Source organism: Kryptolebias marmoratus, linkage group LG5 (assembly GCF_001649575.2).
Source record: "Kryptolebias marmoratus isolate JLee-2015 linkage group LG5, ASM164957v2, whole genome shotgun sequence".
NCBI lineage: Eukaryota > Metazoa > Chordata > Actinopteri > Cyprinodontiformes > Rivulidae > Kryptolebias > Kryptolebias marmoratus.
Window position 1 is genome coordinate 12,448,299 of NC_051434.1, and position 18,762 is coordinate 12,467,060.

General features: G+C 39.3%; 2 protein-coding genes across 2 annotated transcripts in view; one reads left to right on the forward strand and one right to left on the reverse strand.

Moving 5' to 3' along the window:
- The window catches only part of tomm7 (translocase of outer mitochondrial membrane 7 homolog (yeast)), a 3,873-nt gene extending 552 nt beyond the window's left edge, over positions 1–3,321 (forward strand). Inside the window, exons 2-3 of the mRNA XM_017420358.3 lie at positions 1,404–1,452; positions 2,997–3,321. Coding sequence (XP_017275847.1) covers positions 1,404–1,452; positions 2,997–3,012 — 65 coding nt within the window. The 3' untranslated portion in view covers positions 3,013–3,321. The remainder of the gene's footprint in view (positions 1–1,403; positions 1,453–2,996) is intronic.
- A 394-nt stretch (positions 3,322–3,715) lies between these two features.
- On the reverse strand, positions 3,716–5,688 carry LOC108238952 (interleukin-6-like). The gene is made up of 5 exons (XM_017421339.3): positions 5,554–5,688; positions 5,244–5,473; positions 4,385–4,471; positions 4,146–4,289; positions 3,716–4,068 (listed from the first exon to the last, which is right to left on the reverse strand). Exons 1-5 carry the CDS (start codon positions 5,567–5,569, stop codon positions 3,859–3,861), a joined length of 687 nt encoding a protein of 228 aa, XP_017276828.1. The 5' UTR covers positions 5,570–5,688; the 3' UTR covers positions 3,716–3,858.
- Positions 5,689–18,762: the final 13,074 nt, after the last annotated feature.

Below are 18,762 nucleotides of genomic sequence, written 5' to 3' on the forward strand. Positions count from 1 at the left end.
GGGGGGGGGGGGGGACTTAAAGCTCTTTGCATGGCTGTGGTGTGTGCAGAATAGATGGGGAAGTTGACTCTTTTTTTGCATGTGAGACTTCAACATTTCGGAAACGCCAATACTAAGTCACTTTTTCTATTTTTAAAAGTGTATTTTTTTTAACTGTGGTTTATTTGTTTATGAGTATTTTTTAGCTAAATCTGCCTGTTTTTTCAGAATATGACTGCTGTAGTGCTAAAACAAGCAGGTGATTGAAAGTTGAACCCCTGAAGAGTTCAACTTTAAGTGATTATTATTCCTGAGTCTGAAAGCAAAAGTGGCCATTATTTAGTTTCTTGATGCAATCAGCTACTTCTTACTGAGTCAACAAAACTCCAGTGAAAGTAACACTTTATTCCCTGAGAGTAACACAGCTAATTTTAATCTTTAAGATTTTTCTCCTTTTCCTAAGAATCTGGTGCATCACGGTTGACCTCGTTTGCAACCGGTGAATCAAGCAGGACGCTCTGAGGAAATGAATCCTCTCCGCACAGCATTTTCAGATGTCCTCACCTCTGCCGATGGCTCAAATGCAATGGTCTAATGATTAGCTGTAATCCAAGTAGTTCCATAAATGTTACAAAGCCGTGGATGCTGGTTACACTAAAGGTTTAACTGGCAGTAATACAAAAAGTAAATCATTGTTGTTTCCTAAAAGATATTGAATGTGTTTAAAAAGAAAAATGGTGGACAAAGACAAATTGTCCAAGAGCGATGGACGTTTCATCTTTGGGGCTGAAGAGGAGAGGGAGCCACCAAGCTTGTCAATAAAACAAAATTAAAAAAAAAAACCTGCATCAGTGATGGCATGAGTGGCAATGGTCCACATTTTATGGGTCATTTCTGCAACTATGAAGGTCCTATTAATGCAGAACAATAGATAGTTTGTTTTTTAATCTTGGAACAGGCATCACTTATTGAAGAAAAAGCCAGATCACAGTCTGCAGCATTTATTTGTGGTAAAAGTTTGCTGTCTGCTCAGTCAAACAGAACAAATTTGGGATAAAACGAAACTAAGATAAAGGGCAGTCCACACTAATATCCTGCAGCAAGCAAATATGTAAAAACAAAACCAAAACATTTCACCTATAAGACTCCAGAACTTATTTCCTCAGTTGTAAATACTATCAAATAATGGGATAGCTGTTTTTTGTCCCAATTCTATGGAACAGTCCCATCTATCGCTGTTACATGTGTGCTTTATAAATGATTTCTCCACTTTAATTTCTTCGATAGCATCGCTGTTTTCAGTTTAAGCTTTGCTCCCTGCCAAGCTGGGAACTAAATGCTGTTCTGCTTTGTCATAAACGTCTGCACTTTCCTTCTGAGCTAGAAACCGGCAGTCTTTATTCTTCTGTGGTTTTAATTCGCAGGTTTCAAGCGAGGAGCCGATCCGGGGATGCCTGAACCAACACTTCTGAGGTGAGGACAAACAACAACTCAGCACTGTTAATGATGACAGCAGATTTACGATTTGGGTTTTAATCATAGTCGTCTGTGCTCCTTTTAATTTTAATCTCGTAAATGAAATTAATCTTTACATCTGAAACACTTTTTTTTCCGTGACATCAAATGTAAAATAGCCACACGTCTCCTCTTTCTTTAACACTAACACTATTTTAATTTAGTTTTTTTGGATATGGCATTGAAACTAGTTAAATTAAAGCTTCTATCATTTTAATAATTTTCCACAAAGTCCAGGGTTCCCACTTTTTGTGTCGATAAAGAGCAATAAACGCCTCCTTGTTTGACATTAGTTTTAATTTAACACTATTTCACAGCAAACAAATTCATACAAATCTGACACCGAAGACAACTGAGCGCTAAATAAACCCGACAGAATTGTTTCATAAGAGCTCAGAGCTGTGCCTCCCTGCTGTTTGCAGATACTTGTTAGACTCCTGCCAGGATTTCATAACTCATTTTTTTTTGGTAATCAATCATCTCCGGCTTCTGTCAGGAGCCCAAGTTAATCCACAGAGTGTGAAGTTGTACGTGCGTCTGGTGCAGTTTGCTGTAAAGTGAATTTAATTCCTAAAAATAATTGTAAACACACAGGTTTCTGAAGCAAAAATATTAAACATCTGTTTTTAATGGAGACATCTGCTGGGAGGATTTAGGATATTTCTGATGAATATAAATGAGATTTCTTTCAGATCTCTCTGTAGGTATTTGCTCAGTAGATGCCTGGGTTGTGAAAACAAAAGCACATCTTGTTTAAAAGTACTAATTCTTATTGAGTAATTGATACCAGTGGTGTTTTCCTGAGATTAATGGGACTTAAGGTGGTATGTCACTGGGCTGGAGCCAGCAGCTCAAACTCGACCCGCTGTTGGGAGAAAATAGGCCGATTTTCAGTTTTCGGTCTCACCAAGTTCTCAGAGCAGCCAGTTTTATAAAACATTACATTTTATATTTGTGTGCGAAACTGTATTCAAACCCAGCTCGCATTTACGATTTAATCTACTGGCTTACACTTGAAATGAAGATAGGCTGATTCGAGTCAGTTTGTTTCGATAATTATGAAAGGATGTCAGCGGAGAGCTCCCGTTCTCCCTGGAGACACATTTAGAGACTCCCACAATGACTCAGTGACTATTCTGAGAGGAAATTTGTCACACTCATTTTTTAACAGGACCGTGAGCCTCCGCAGCTCAAGCGAGGAAGCTGAAAAACCAAGGCGAACGCTGCGAGACATTATGGAGATCTGTTCGCCAGCTAGTCGCAGCCCAGTGAGATACCACCTTAAGGACTAAAATTAGACGTCATAGGATTCAGACCTGTAACAGTTAATAAATTAGTTGCTGAATATTTGGGATAAATTGTCAAAGAAAAGCCTGAAATGACAAGTTTACTATTTTAGGTTTCCAAGTTTATTGAAACGTGTTACATCAAGTATTCTGATGGTAAAACTTAAGGATTTAAGGGTATTTTTTGTGCTGATATGATTGTTTTGTTTTTCTTAGTTTGCTATGGGGTTGAGGACCATCTTCACTCAGCCAATCCCCTCATTCCATCAAGATCATGTGACACGTCGTAGAAAAGAAACAGGAAACAGACACCATCTCTCACTTTTCTCTATAAGTCCTGCATCCCTGTCGGATATGTAATGAACAGATGTGTAAAAAAAAAAAACTTGTACAGAGAGCGAGGCTGCTCGGAGGCTTCCCGTGTCCCATTTTGTTGTTTCCGAATTTGTTGTTTCAGTTTGGCGACACTGTCCAGTCCATGTTTATCTTTTTATTGTTTCTAATTTAAAATTCCTGACAATAAAGCCTAGAAAAAAGAAAAGGAATGACACTGTCGTCTTGCCTAATTTTAAGAAATCGGTGAGATCATAAACGCACGTGTCCATCGCAGGATATGGATTTGGGAGTCGTGACGTGTGCGGCGGATTTAAATGAAGAAAACAAACGGGTCGTTTATGCAAATACATGCGTCTTTATTTATATTTAAGCACGTGTTCAAAATGTCCTTGCACCAAAAAATGCAAAATGTAACCATTTTTATTAAAAATATAAAAGTAGATCAGTAACAGCCTTTTTTTTAAAAAAAGAGTTGCAAACAGCTGCTTCAGTTAACTATCTCAACAGCATTAAAATCACTTTAAAGTCCACATTTCTTTTAAATTAATTTAACCCACAATCATTGCTTCGCTAATAAATAACATTTTTCTCCAAGTATAAATAGATTAAATAATTTCTGACTATGTGAGCGACTCCAGCTCTCAGTCTAATGGCGCAGACACTAAATCCTGAGCACAAGCAGCACCTAAAGATTCCCTGAGGTATTCCTTTATTAATAAAAATAAAAGCGTTTAATCTCCTCTCACACGGCTCTGTTGGCGCCAGCTGTCTGTCTCTTCTTCGCCTCCCATTTTTGGAACAACCTCTTGCCATCGACGAGGAAGTTGCGGAGCGAGGCCAGGACGCTGTGCGCCCTCAACCTCCGGGTGTAGGTGTCCGGGTGGTCGAGCTCCCTCAGCAGGGCCTCCTGCTCGGTGCCGGTCGGCTCCTCGGCCCGCTCGCGCTTCCTCATCTGTGGGCCACAAAGGGACGGTTACGAGAGCGGACGCTAAATGTTCCTCGCTTGTTGGCCGTTCGACGAGGACCCACCTTTGCTTTGAACTGTGTGACCAGCAAGGAGATTCTCCCTTTGAGCCCTGGCAGCACGGAGGATTTGGGGTACTCCTTCTCAACGTGCTTCAGGAGAACCAAGTAGGTGAGCAGACCCTGAGCCAGCTCCTGACAATAGGCCTTCTAAATCAGAGCAGACACCATCAGATTTAATACCCAATCATCCACAGAACCTGATCGATACCGGGGTGAAAAAAAGTGAGGGAGACTCAATTTACCTTGCTGAAGTTGGTGGTGGGGAACGAGGGGCGCGTGTAGTTTTGCAGAGAAGTGTAGTTCACGTTGCCTTGAAATTCTTCATTGAACTGATAACAGGAGAAAAGATCACATGAAACTGAGACCCAGGTTTTGATTAGGGGGCGAGCAGTTCTTGAAGGAGTTTTAGACTAAAGCCGTCTTAAGATGACAGGGAGTCGTAGCCATTTTGGTCAAACCTTGAAAATAATAACCAGCAGGGCTGTCACGCTCAGAGTAGAAGCTGACGATCGATCTCAGCTACTACCACACCAAATTCTACCTCGATATCTGTAAAACTGACCAAATAATAGCTATTTTTGTGTATTCTAATGTCAGTTGGCTGTGGCAGCCATCTTGAATTGAGTAGGCTCCAAAAGTTAATCAGCTGTATGTGTATATCCTGTCAATAATTCCTGGGAATTTCATTAAAATCTGTCTTGTAGTTCATGAGATATTTTGCTAACAGACTAACAGGTTTGACTCTAATAGTTAATGCTGAAGTTTGAAGCCAAAAATATCAGCAAATGAGTAGCACTTGGAGTACGAGTTGGGAATGACCCTCAGCTACCACTACATCGAATTTTAGGGAAATATCTGTAATGATTGAATTATAGCAATTTTTGTGTTTTTTCAAAGTCCGTGGCCTGAGGCGGCCACCTTCAGTTAGATTGGCCCCAAAAGTTAAACAGATGTAAGTGTTCGTCCAGTGAATATTAGCTGAAGGTTTCATTAAAATCCGTTCAGTGGCTCGTGAGATATTTTGCTAACAAACAGGCTCGGGCAAAACACGATCAACCGCCGCCGCCGGCTTTCCGTGGCGGGCGAAAAGAAACGCCTCACCTCCTTCTCGTGGCGTTCGGAAATCGGTGCAATGCCCTGCTTCCAATTCTCGAGGATATCCCCAGGTCCCGTCAGGTTGGAGGTCTCCACCCCTCCCCGCTCCACCTCCACCTTCACCTCCTCCACCTCCTCCCCGGAGGACTCTCCGCCTGCGGGGCCGTCGGTGAGCGCGTCCTGCAGCGGCGCTCCGGACACGCACAGCGTCACCGCGGCGAGGAGCGCGCACAGAGCTGAGCGGGGATGGCAGGGCAGAAATGCATGAATGAATGAGAGGAAAAGCGGGGGGAGGAGGAAACACTGAGAGACTTACTGAGTGTAGAGGGCATGGCGCGCTGCTGCTTTCCTCTGATGCTCGGGGGCCGTCAGAGCCTGAAGGACTTGGCTCGTCTCCGCGGTGTCTCCTCATTTTATACACAGTGACAAGGGATTTCCCAACACTCAGGGTTCCCTCCCGACGTCACCCATCCGGTCTGTGGAGGCCACCCGGAGGTTCCCTCTGCTGCTGCTGTCCACAAACCAGCCTCTGCTTTGAGTTTTACCTCTTATTATTATCATGACTGTAAAAGTATTATATGAGGTTTCTGACTATAATTGGAATAATACTAATTTCTAACACACAAAATTAGCTGTGACAGAGTTGAGGGAGAAAAAAAAATCCCTCAGATATTTTCAGCCGTTCATTAAGATGGGAAATCCACTAAAAGCCAAAGATTTGCATCGTTTGCCAATAAGTTGTGCCACTGAGTGAATACGTAAATACACGTTGTTTCCCTTCAAAAAGTCGCCAGAGAGCATGCCAAACAGGCATTGGGTGGTTTTTATTGTTTGTCTCAAATTTTATTTTACAGATATTGTGCCAGAATTTGGCGTGGTAGTAGCTGAGAGTCCCATCTCCAGCAGATGGTATTTGTTTATATCGGCACGTCGTGGTTCACCTTCACTGCATTAAAGGAGAAGTGATGGACTTCCTTCTTCACTAAAAATAAACCCAAACAGCTGAATGTGAAATCAGTGTTTCCCCATTTTTATTTAAAAAAAAAGCAAAAAAAACTTTCTGTGGTTCCCTGTTTTTTTTTTTTTTTTTTGAAGATATTAAGACATGCAAAGACATGTCTTAAAGTGTAGAGACACTACCAAAGTAACACATATTTCTTTGATATTTGGTCATCAAAAATGCAAATTTCAACCCCCAGACTGAACAAAATGATGGTGAATTTAAATACTTATCAATAAAATTATTCAGTTTGAACAACTAATAATGCCTAAAAATTCACACTGATATCAACTCATTACAGTATTAATAATTAATATACAAACAGCTCCTTAATAAGTTTCACTTTTATTCTACATTTAGGTGTTTATAGTTACTAAATATACTATGTTATAAACAAAATCCTGTTTTAAACTCTAAGTATACATTTGTATAATATGTAAAAACATTGAATTTAACATTCAATACATCTCAAATTAAAAGCCAGAAATCTCAAATAAAATTTGTCTAGAGCCACAAAATCTGCTTGAAGATTCAAATAAAGATAAAAAAATGGAATCATATAATAAGTTTACCACATATAAAAACTAGTTTGTTACATTTTGAACATAAAGAACTAAATAAAGTTGACATTTATCAGTATTTTTTACATTTTAGGACAAAGGAAAAAAACAAACTCTTGAAAAAATGGGCAAACATTTTGTGCAAACTCATCTTTAATCAAATCTAACCTCTGAATTATGGAGGTGTCCTTTTTGTATTTGTGGATAATTTGAAAGTGCTCCACTTTGAAGTAATAAAATGTAAATGTACATCGAAGTAAATTTACTGGAGTAAACAAAAAAATGAATCCTGTTTGTTGGATTCTTAACTGTGACTCACTGAATTTTCTCTAATAACAAACAACACCTTCATTTACCCAAACTTTAATTAAGTTTTTAAAAAAAGATAAGCCTTTAATTCTGATTTCCCTTCTTCTCAAAAGAACTTGTTATATTTTTGCGAGACGCCTGATTCCATTCCTTTTTCCTCTAAAGAACTTGCTGCGAATGTGTTTAAAATGTTGATTTTTTTTTTTAATTAAATAAACTGATTGATGTTTGTTCATTGTCCTATTAACGTCATTCTGTTGCAGAAATGTGACCCATAAATTGCAAAAAAAAAACAAAAAACAAACTAGACAGAACTGCTGGAATTGGCTTTTCCTGCTATAGTTCTAAATATAAACATTTGTTTCCATGCTTGTTTCTCTCGACTGTTTTTAGTATTTCCTAATTTAATAGAATTCTAAAAAAAATGTATATATATATATATATATATATATATATATATATATATATATATATATATATGTGTAAAAACAAATTTAATGCTTCCTCTGTGAAAGCTTGTGTGTCGACAGCACTTTAGAAGCATTTTTAACCCGTTTTATCCAAGCTGAAAACTTCAGCTTTGGACATTTTTGCAAAATAAGTGTCTTCTCCGACAGAAACTGCTCGTTATCGTGCTGTGATATAATTTTTGAAGTCAAACGCATAATTAACTCTTGGTTTCTGTCAGGGTGGGATCGGGTTTTGTAACACACCGGTGGCTCGGACTTTCACTCTGGCTCTGACTCACTTTTGACTCTAAAAATGCTTCTACATTGACTAAGTGTTTAGATTTGAGAGATAAGACTCTCCTTTAAGGAAGCTTTCCCGTTAAAACGGACGCATTTGATGCAACTTTCACATCCATGTTTCTCAACTTGAGGAAAGTAAATGCTCAAAAATGTGTGCCACATTCCTGCAGTGTTGAGATTGTTCCCGTGACGTTTCAGCAGACATAAACATAAAGCAGGCATGGACATTTCACTCCTCACTCAGCCTAAAGGAATAGTTTTACATCTTACTAAAGCTGCATGTTTTTTGTTTTCCTGCGAGATGGTAAAAGCAGAAGTAGTCTGCCTCTGTTTAGTAAGGATGCTGTTACTTTATCGTTGACATAAAGCAGGATTTCAAGGTTCTGCTTCAGGTAAAACGCACAGAGAGCACCAGGTTCAACGTTAGGACTCGGTTCAAGTCAGCAAACCCGGTGTGTGATCACGCCGAGTGGAGGATAAGGGAGATGGCACGAATTTGACCCTTTCTCAAGAAAAACTCTGGGTTTTCTGCAGTTTTTTCCTGCTGAATCACACCCGACAGGCTGCACCTCCTACTCCCAGATTAAGCAACAGGATCTTTCGGTTTGCCTGCTTTCCCCTGATTTGACCTGATGTGCTGCGGTTATCCCATAAGCCTTCGTTATAATGATATAATTTGATGTTGTCCTTAGCTATAGAAAGAAAACTTGCAAAACAAGATTAATTTTATCCCACATAACCCAGCCGTTGCCCGCCGCCTGCCGTTTTTCTGTTTGTCTTGTTTGCTTGCAGGGCATAGGAACGGCACTAACCTTTTCACAGTTTGTGCTGGTGCATTAAACTTTTATTTTTATTTATTTATCTTTTTAGATATGTTGTGTGTCGCATCTTCTGACTGGTCTATTGGGAAAAAAAAAACATTTCTAGATAGGCGATTTGTGAAAAGACAAGAGTGCATTTTACCCGATTTAAAAGGCAAAAAGGTATTTATTTTAAGGCAGAACCAAAGCCAATGTAAGAAACAAAAACGTCCCCCAAACAAAGGAAAAGTAGTACTGAGCTAACAGAGAGAAATGGAGAAGATGAACCTTAACTCCTGAACTTCCACAGATACCGGAGAAAAATGATTATGAAACACACTGTGTCCTCCCTATAATTATGGTCTGATAGATAACAGTTTGAAACCAAATAATAAAACATCTTTTCCAATGATTTACATATAAAGCCAACAAAACGCTCTGACAGTCAAAATTCTAAGTCAAAGAGTCAAGATTCAAGACCTGTTCGTAATATTAAAAGAGTAAAAGTTTACAAAATGAGATTCTTACCTGAACTCTGCTTCACAGTCAACGCGGTTAAGATAAGGAACGCTCAACAGTTCAATGTCTCAAAAAGAACCAGTCCAAACACAATAAAAATGCCAAGTGGGCAAAAGGCCCAGGCGTGCAGCTCCACACGCCCTTTATAATTGGGTCTCCGGGATGCTGATTGGCTGAAAAGGCCCAGGTGGATCAGCTGCTAGTCTGCAGGCAGGGAGGAGTGGAACCTGAAAGCCCATTCCTTATAGAGGCTGGAAGTTTTCTCCTGAACAATAAGTGCCCCTGAGGGAAGAACGCCACGGCTACACCTCGGCGAAAAAGTTCGTACAGGAAGTCCGTTACTTGTACACAGACATAAACACACCGGCAGGTTTACCCATAGAAATGGGCCTGCTTCCGCCAGTTTCCTTTAAGCCCCTGTATCAAATACGCCAACTGTGCAGCACGCAACGGCAGGCTAGTTAACATGGCGTCAGCTTTGGCTTGTGGTGCCGATGGTTGCACCCTGGAGCACAATCTGCTCTCTATATGGCTCATGTCCGCTCGAGTTTTATCCTCACAATCATGCAGACAACACCTCACCTGTGAATGTGTGGATGAATGGGTGAATGATTGATTGTAGTAGGGTCCTTTGTGGCCCAGGACTAGATAAAGCGCTATACAAGTGCAGGCCATTTACCATTTTTGCTATCAAAGAAGCATCCTTAATATTTTTTTTAACCAACAGAGAACCCATTGGTTTAGAACGTAGAAACCCAATTATTTGCCATCTCCTTTATTTATCCCAACACTTCATTTCCAACCAAGTTTGTGTCGTCAAATTTGAATTTCTTTTCAGCCAAGTGCTTTAGCCTCAGGCTTTATTTGGCCAAAGACAAAGATTTTATTGTAGTTAGCAGCTGGCTGCGTCGCTGCATTTTGCCCTCAGATACATTTAGATCGCCCAGATGTGTAATTTCTTTCTTTATTTTCTCCCTTGTTTCTTTTATTTCTCAAACGCGAGGAAGTAAACGCTTGAAACGGGTCAGAAGAAAGAAAAAGTCTTCAAAGAAGGATGTTGTAAGAGCGGGTTTGGGCTTTGACTGGGGAGTGTTTTGGTACTTCCACTGGGGCACTTTGGCTCTTCAGAATAGCTGAGTGCCAAAAAGTGTTTGAGGTTATTGGGAAGTGCCGATCTTCGACATTCTCGCATTTGGGGCAAATCGACTCCGAAACTCAGTCTGAGTCACCGATGTGTTTTGTTTTTGTGTAACTGTGCATGTACTTTTGGGTTCAAAAGAAACACGACATTACAAACGAGTCGTTTTTGCTCTGGCATCTACTTTTTTGTTGTTGGACTTGCTATTTTTAAGCAACTCTGTAAACTTCTTGAAATTAACACATACCTTAAAATAACTCCTTTAGCCTTAATGGTCCACCATATTTACGAATAATACATTTTCTGACTCATGGGGACAACAGATCCCCATTTGCAACCAAAACAAAACATGGCGCAGACAAGATTTATTTGTTTTACTTTTATTTAACGAGTTCTGTCTGTGTTATTTTCACAGAAAAGAAAATGAATGTGTAGCGTTTTCGCCAGAAAAACCTTGAATTTCAGCTGTTTGAAAAGGCTCCGATTAAACTGGAAATTCACTTTCACGGTTTCCCTCTGTTGATAAAAATCCAGTGAAACAGTTAAAGTTTCAGGGCACTATTAGAGACGACCCACGGGGACTTCCTATTTCTTTGTGGTTTGCTTTCAACTCTTAGGAAGTACTTTGTTAAAATGATCGGCGTTACGTAACGGCCCTGCAAGGCACGATGGTCAAAAATTCAAGAGGCCTCCAGACTTAAAGACTTCATTTGAAGTTTGAGTCAGATTTTGTTATCAAAATGTCAATGAAAGGATCAAAATGGGACATGACAAGTGGTGCAGAGCGTATCCTAAATCCTTTATGAGGATACACAAAACATTCACGAGGCAAAGGAATCTATTAGGACACACTAAATGTCTGGAAAGAAGAAAATGGTCAAAGACAAAGGTGGCTGAAAGAAGACAGCACGAGGATCGTGTAAGAAAAGCAAAGTAGTTAGTAAATGAGGAACAAAAACCCTGAGGCAAATGACCACAAAGATGAAAAAAAAACAATGTAAATAAAATATCAAGGCGAGAATCCTAACTCCAAATAATACTTTAGATTGCAAATGGAAGTAAAAAAAACAATTAAAATGATAATAAAAGGTGTAAAATCAATACAATTTAAAGCAAATGGACCAAAAAAAGACAAGAACCACAATGAACAGCGACAAAATGACAACTAAAGGTTTAAAAAAAACAACACCAACACAAAAACAGCTTTATACATCTGATATATCAGCGGCCTTTTATGCTTTCACATATGAACTTGAATCTTTCCGTTCTCCAGAGATGTCGGATGGGCTGGACGTCTCAGCAGACACTCTGACTAACGAGGGAGGTACACACTCCTCCCTAAGTCATGACTGACATCATAACCCAAAAGACATAACCCTTTAACCTTATACGTCACGTGTCAGTGAATTGTCGCAACCTTGTTCTGGTTTCTGATTGGCACAGAATAAGAATTTTATTCACAGTTAAAAAAAAACAAATAAAAACATTCGACATGTTAGAACCAGTCCATCGTCTACTGGTGTCCCCCGCTGGCTTCTTCCCTGTTCAGCAGTTTATTTCGTTCCTGACGCGCTTCTACTTAATTCCTTTTAGTTAGGAATAAAACTAAAAGCAGGATGATGAAATAAATCGAGTGATTTTACTTCACTTCATCCCACACGTTTATTGCCAAAGACCTGTGTGTCAGCATGTGTAAAGACAGAACAGGGAACCGGATCGTCACCCTTGCAGGATTGCTAAGGGGGTCACGGGCGCTTGGTTGTCCATTTCATGTGGGTTTTTCAAACAGTGGATGTGGAGAAAGCTGACGTGTTCCTCGGGGCACACTGTTAGGGTGCTGGAGTCACTTTTGAGGTCTACTCAGTCACTGATAGCCAAAGTAAGAACTGCGTCTGTATTCTCGGCACAGTAGACTCTGACTCATTCAGGGTTTTTTTTTGCAGATGATGTGGTCGGGTTAGCGACTTCAATTCAATTCTATTCAATTCGAAAATACTTTATTAATCCCAAAGGGAAATTAAATAAGACATATAAATAAGACAAATAATAAATAAGACAAATAAATTAAATAAGACTTCTGGGGTGGTTTGCATCTGAGCGTAAAGCAGCTGGGACGAGAGTAAGCTCCTCGAAGTCCAAGGCCGGGTTTTGAACCGGGAAAAGGTGGAACCCTTCCTCCAGGTCAGGGGTGAGTCTCTGCCTCAAGCAGAAGAGCTCAAGTTTAGAAGTCTAGGAGAGGGGACAACCAATGGGTTTGAGCTTAGTCCACACAGTGAGGTTGTTGCTATGGTCCGTTGTGGAGAAGAAAGAGCTCAGCTGAAAGGCAGTCTACGTTCCAACCCTCACCTATGTCACAAGGTGTGGATCCTGACCTGAAGAACGAGATTCTGAGAACAAATGTCTGGTATGAGCTTTCTGCTGAAGTCCTTGTTTGAAGAGAGGTAGAGAAACACTAGGAATTTCGGGTCCATTTGACCCGAAGACCATGGGAGAGATAGGATGGCCGGGCTGAGCCGTCATCCGGTGGGTACCTCCTTCTGGAGGTTTCCTGGGTATGTACCACTAGTAGACCCAGAACTCACGAGGAATTTTTATCCTGTCTTACCAGCACCTTGGGATCCATCAGGAGGAGATGGGGAGTGTAGCTGGAGAGAGAAATATCTACAACCCAACCAAGTGGAAGAAGACAGACAGACACTATTTAAATATAGAATAAATTTTTTTTGAAAATCTGCTTTAACAGGTACAACCAGGTTATTTATTTAATGGATTGTTTCTGTTATTGGGACTTAAAAGAAGCTGAAGTGCTGAGCTTAGACAAACTTTTGATTTGTCTCACTTATTAGTGACTGGTATGCATGAGGTAACAAAGGGGGTGAAGGGAATCCTGTTTGCAAAAATGCTCGCGAGTTCCGAATGTAAATGAGAATTTGGTAATTTTTTTTCTCGGGGAATTTACCCACCATCACCACTACAGTGGAAAAAGCTCGACTCTTGTCTTTAATTTCTGGTCTCTGTTCAGACTAGTCCTAATTCCAAGCCTGGAAAACCAAATCGAGGATCTAAATTAAGTAAGGTCCTCTTTTAATCTTTTTTGTGTAAGTGAAACTTTGGGGAAGTTTAGTTCCCTATTGCATATGCTGTTGTATTAACAAGCTGAAAAAAAAGGAATGTCTGTTTTTGACCAATGCAGTTAACCTCACAGAATTTGGGTCAAGGTACTCTCGCAGCAGTCTGATGCAAATATGTTGAAACTCCAAAATTACTACAAAGCGATCTCGGACATTTACGTCTTGACGCAGCATTTTGTCTTTTGTTTAGTTTAGTTTTATCTATAGACTCAAACACACTTAATAATAAAAATTTTTTTTGAATTGAATTGAAAATCTTTATTCATTTCATTAAAACAAACAATATATATATATACAATAAACAACAACAAAATATAGATATATAAATCATTAACAAAATGAAAGGCAGCAGAAAGAAGAAAAAAAATCTTAAAAAATATTTTCTTTTAAGGCCTGTTATTATAAGTGGCAGCATTATTACATTAATGTAACATTATTAAATTTTTTTAATATTAGAAAAGCTCTAATTTGATCCGGAACAAAATATGTTAAGATCAATTTTTCGAAAAGGCACCATGTTGACATACCAAAAGCTTTTTGTACATTAAGCCTGGAAATAAAACAGTAAAGCATTAAGCTTGGTGGATGTTCAGCCGTAGATTTACTAATTCGCTTTATCACTTCATTTTGAATGAAAAAGTCATAAATCTTTCTCCTTATTTCACTTTTTGTGGATCCCAGAGTATTAAACTAAGATCCTCTTATGTTGACAAATGATGGAGTTGTAGTTTTATAGTTTTATTTGGTCAAACCATAAAAATAACACTATGTGACAATTCATGGCATAACATGTGTGTTGGGGATGAGTCTGAGCTACAGCCATGCTAATTTTTTTGCTCAAACTGCAGATGTGCATTCAGTTATTACTCTGTGGTTATGAGACATTTTGCAAACAGACAAGACAAGGCTGATGGTGTTGGCTGAGGTCAAGAACTTGTGGCGGCCATCTTGAATCAGGTTGACTCCAAATATTCCACTGAACGTGTTGTGTTTCCTTTCTAGAAGCATTTTGGGCATGAAGAAATGAAGGATGTTATCCTTACACTTTATGAAGACAAAGAAACAAACAGGAACTCTCTCTCTATGTGATTAAAACTATATCCTGTGTGACTTTATTCATAACAACTAATCTGAGAGACAACGAGAGCTCATCACAGAGGCTGATCATGAAAGCTCCCAACAGTTTGATGACAGGCCATTTGAAGCAATCAAATATGCAAGAATGGTACTAAACCGTGGAGCAGCCTTTCATAATGTTGTACTACAGGTTGCAGTTCAACGTCACGGCCACTAGGTGGCAGTCAAATAGGGGTTTTAACAAGAGACACTATGTTCTCTCAGAGAGGGAACATCCTGATGCCAAAGGATGCAAAGCTCTGTTTTGTAGTTTTACTCATCAGCACATCCACGACTCAGTAAAATTTGACTTTCAGATGACTACTAATAACTCGAGGGTCTTGGTGTGTGGTCACATGTTAAGGCAGAGTAAAGAATGATTCTCAAAGACTCAAATTTATGAAGCATTTATTGTCTCAGAATGATTTCCACATGTATGTCAGCATCACCCTGCTGTCTGGAGGATATGAAAAAAAAAAAAAAAGTCCCTGTTTCGAAAATACGAGCTCATCCCAAAAATTCCGACTGAGCGGGGATCAGGTGCCTGCAGTCACGCTCACATGCAGCAGTGTGAGGCTTAAAGACGTAGGCCGGATCGTTTGAAGTGGAGTTCAGAAACATTACGAGCCATTATTGAATCACTGGCTGAATACATTTTTTTTTTTTTTGAACAACTTGAATTTGGAAAAAAAATATGAGCGAGAGTTTAACTCTGACCAGATGGACAAGCTAACGGCTACTTCAAGCAAGGCCAGATATGATGGTCCTGCCAGAAGCACCCCAAGCTGCACTGGAAGTGCTACAGTTAGCTGCTACTGCTGTGTAAATAACAGTGTAATGTAAAACTGACTGCAATGTGAAGGTTCAAAGAATGTCTGCATGAAACACTCTAATTGAGGTTGGAGCTGTTTTAAAATAATCCACTTTGGCCTTGAATTTGCTCCAGCTAGCTTTTAGCAAATCCAGTCAAAATTAATTCTATTCTCCAAACTGAGGCCATTCAATAAGCTGTCTACAACAGGTAAGATAATAATAATCCGTAACCTTTCCATGCCACCCCACTTCAAAAGATCTGAACTCTTGTGCTTAATAAAAGCTAACACTGTTATACCAAAATGCTCATAAATACAACTTTCTTTCACTTTTGGCGTCTTCATTTACCCTGCCAATGTTGACTTACAGCACAGCTAAGGCTAAAAGGTTGTTTTAAGTCCTTTAAAGGTTCAAATAAATGGAGAGGTTGGCCCAAAGGTGGTGTAAAATAAAAATAATTTTAAAAGAATCTGAGAATAGACACAAATATTTACCCAGCTCCATCTACACAACTATTGTGAGACCAGAAATGTACGCACTTAAAGTAACCGGTCTGCAGGAGAAGTGAGAGTCAGTGTGAGTCGACAGACTTCTGTGGTAATCATTGACTGAGCTGATCTGTAGTGGACTAACAAGTTAGGGAACATGGTTAATAATACCCCTGTTGGGTCTGTTTTTCAAGAAATATGACAAATTTGCTAAAAAAAAAACAGCGGTTTTGGCGCATTTAGGGTTTTGTCCATGTCTCTGTGTTTGTCTGTCTGTTAGCAAAATATCTCATAAACCACTGGACAAATTCTAGTGAAACTTGTAGAAAGTAATCATTAAACTAATTAACTTGTGGAGTCAACTGGATTCCAGATGGCCTACACAGGCAACAGACCTTAAACACACTAAAATGGTTGCAAGTCAGTTAATTTTATAGATACTGATCTAAAATTTGTTCTGGTAGTAGCTGAGACTGATCCCCAAAACATATCCTGAGCACTAAAGTCAACTCTGCCTGTCTGTTAGCAAAATGTCTCATTAACCACTGCATTAAACTTTTCAGGAAATATTCATCATGCACATTCACAACGGCTTCAGTTTTGGAGTTTGTCCAATTCAAGATGGCCACCGTTGCCAATCATTATTAGACAACCCAAAAAATTGCTGTAACTCAGTCGGTTTTATGAACACTGGGCTAAAATGTGCCGTGGTAGTAGCCGAGAGTCATACTGACATCTTGCATTATTGCCTGAGTTTGTGCACAACGTTATTTTTTTAGGGTTTGATCAAAACGGCCTCATCTTCATTTAAACTGCAACGTGAAAGGCGGCGGGCGATGCACATTCCTTCAAAGAACGGCCTTGAAATCTGTCTTAATAATACAACAAAATAAATTATGATCCTTTAGTTCAAAAGATATTAGATTCCCTAGAAAGATGGAATGAGATGCCAATCTCAATGATAGGTCGTATTAACATTATTAAAATGTCGATTCTCCCAAAGTTCTTATACCTTTTCCAGTCCATTCCTTTACACATTCCAGCTTCCTTCTTTTCTTCTATGGAAAAAGCCTTTAACAAATTTATATGGAACAATAAGCGCTCCAGATTGCGACTCTCTCTCCTTTATCTACCCTACGATCGAGGTGGGCTTAGAGTGCCGAACATTAAATTGTACTATTGGGCTGCGCAACTCTGTGCTGCTTCCTGTTATTTTTCAACCGGTGACACACCTTGTTGGGTACAAATAGAAAATAACTCGGTAACATTACCTTTGACATCCTATTTTTACTCAGCTGAACTTAAACATTTATTAAAAAACACCAAAAATCCCTTTCTCAAAAACACAATATCAGTTTGGCACCACTCCCATAAGGCTTTAGATGAGGTGTCCAAAATCTCATATCTGTCACCTATTTGGGGAAACAATAAATTCAAACCAGGAAGAGCAGACAGGGGATTTAGAATATGGATGAATAGAGGCTTAAATAAAATAGGGGACCTTTATAGTGAAGGAGTTTTGATGACCTTTGAACAACTGGTAAATAAGTACAACCTGCCCCTAAAGCATTTTTTTAAGTACTTACAGATTAGAAGTTTTGTTTTCGCCTCACTGAAATCTACTTCTGAACCTCCACTCACTACCATAGAGAATATAGCCGTTCACCATAATCAGAGTAGAGGCCTACTTTCCAAATTTTATAATATTTTACTTTTAGCTTCAAAAGAAAACAGTCTTGCATATTTACAAGCTTGGAAAGCTGATCTGCAAACCGAAGTCCCTGAGAATGAATGGAATAACTCATGTCTATTAGCACAAACGCAAACTATTAACACAAGGTTTAGAATATTACAATACAAATGGTTATTTAGAACATATATCACTCCTGTAAAACTTCACCACTTTAATTCCAATATCCCTGATATCTGTGTTAAATGTAATCTAGATAAGGGTACTCTTTTCCATTGTATGTGGCAATGTATAGAGATTCAAACTTTCTGGAAGGAGGTTATCATGTTCATCTCTCGTTTGATCGAACAGGATGTTCCAATGGACAGTAAACTTTGCTTATTGCATATTTTTCCAGATGGATTTAAAGGACCTATGAAGAGAAAGAAGCTTTTGAATTTTTGCCTTTTGCAGGCTAAACATTTGATTGCTCTGAAGTGGAAGAACACAGAAAGACCAAAGATAAATGACTGGATTAAACTATTAAACAACCTGGCGATGGAAAAGCTGACGTATTTAACAAAAGGAAAGCTCGAAGACTTTAAGGATATTTGGTTTCCCTTCCTACATCTTGTCAAATACTGTGACATGTAAAGCTATTTTTTCTTTTCTTTTTTGTTTATGTGTAGATAGTGTGAGCCCTGGGGTTTAGTGTTCTTTTTGGGTGGGGGGAGGGATTGCACTTTGTGTAAGATTATTGTGTGTATGTGTTTGTTTTTTGTATGTCTGTGCAACAGAAAAATTCTAATAAAAATATCGGGAAAAAAAAAAAAAATAATACAACAAAATCTCTCAAAGCTTTCCTTTTTCTCTCTCCTCCAGTTTTGCCTCATCCTCTCGCCTTTTCTTCTCCTGTCTCGTATTGCTCTGCCTCCTCCAGCCCACGTCTGAGCTCCTCTGTCTCTCTCTCTCTCCAGTCCTCGTCATCCTCCCCTGCCGTTTGTTCCTCTTTTTTCCTCAGGTCACCGTGTTCCTTCCCTTCCTTTGACACCCCCCCCTTCTTCTTCTTCTTCTTCTTCTCCTCTCCTCCATAAGTGACGAGAGGAATTGTATCTCTGCTCAGTTCACCACGGGCTCTCTTCAATATTTAATCAAGAGTACATTTGTTTGAAGAGAGAATGTGAATGTGCGCGAGACTGAGAGATGAAACGACACGTCTGACCAATGTGTGTC

Bases quoted from the DNA above. Each gene is read 5' to 3' on its own strand.
- LOC108238952 (XM_017421339.3), bottom strand. The intron at 4,290-4,384 runs GTAAATTGAGTC...GCTCTGATTTAG, and splicing joins CCACCACCAACTTCAGCAAG to AAGGCCTATTGTCAGGAGCT. The intron at 4,069-4,145 runs GTGGGTCCTCGT...TGTGGCCCACAG, and splicing joins TCACACAGTTCAAAGCAAAG to ATGAGGAAGCGCGAGCGGGC.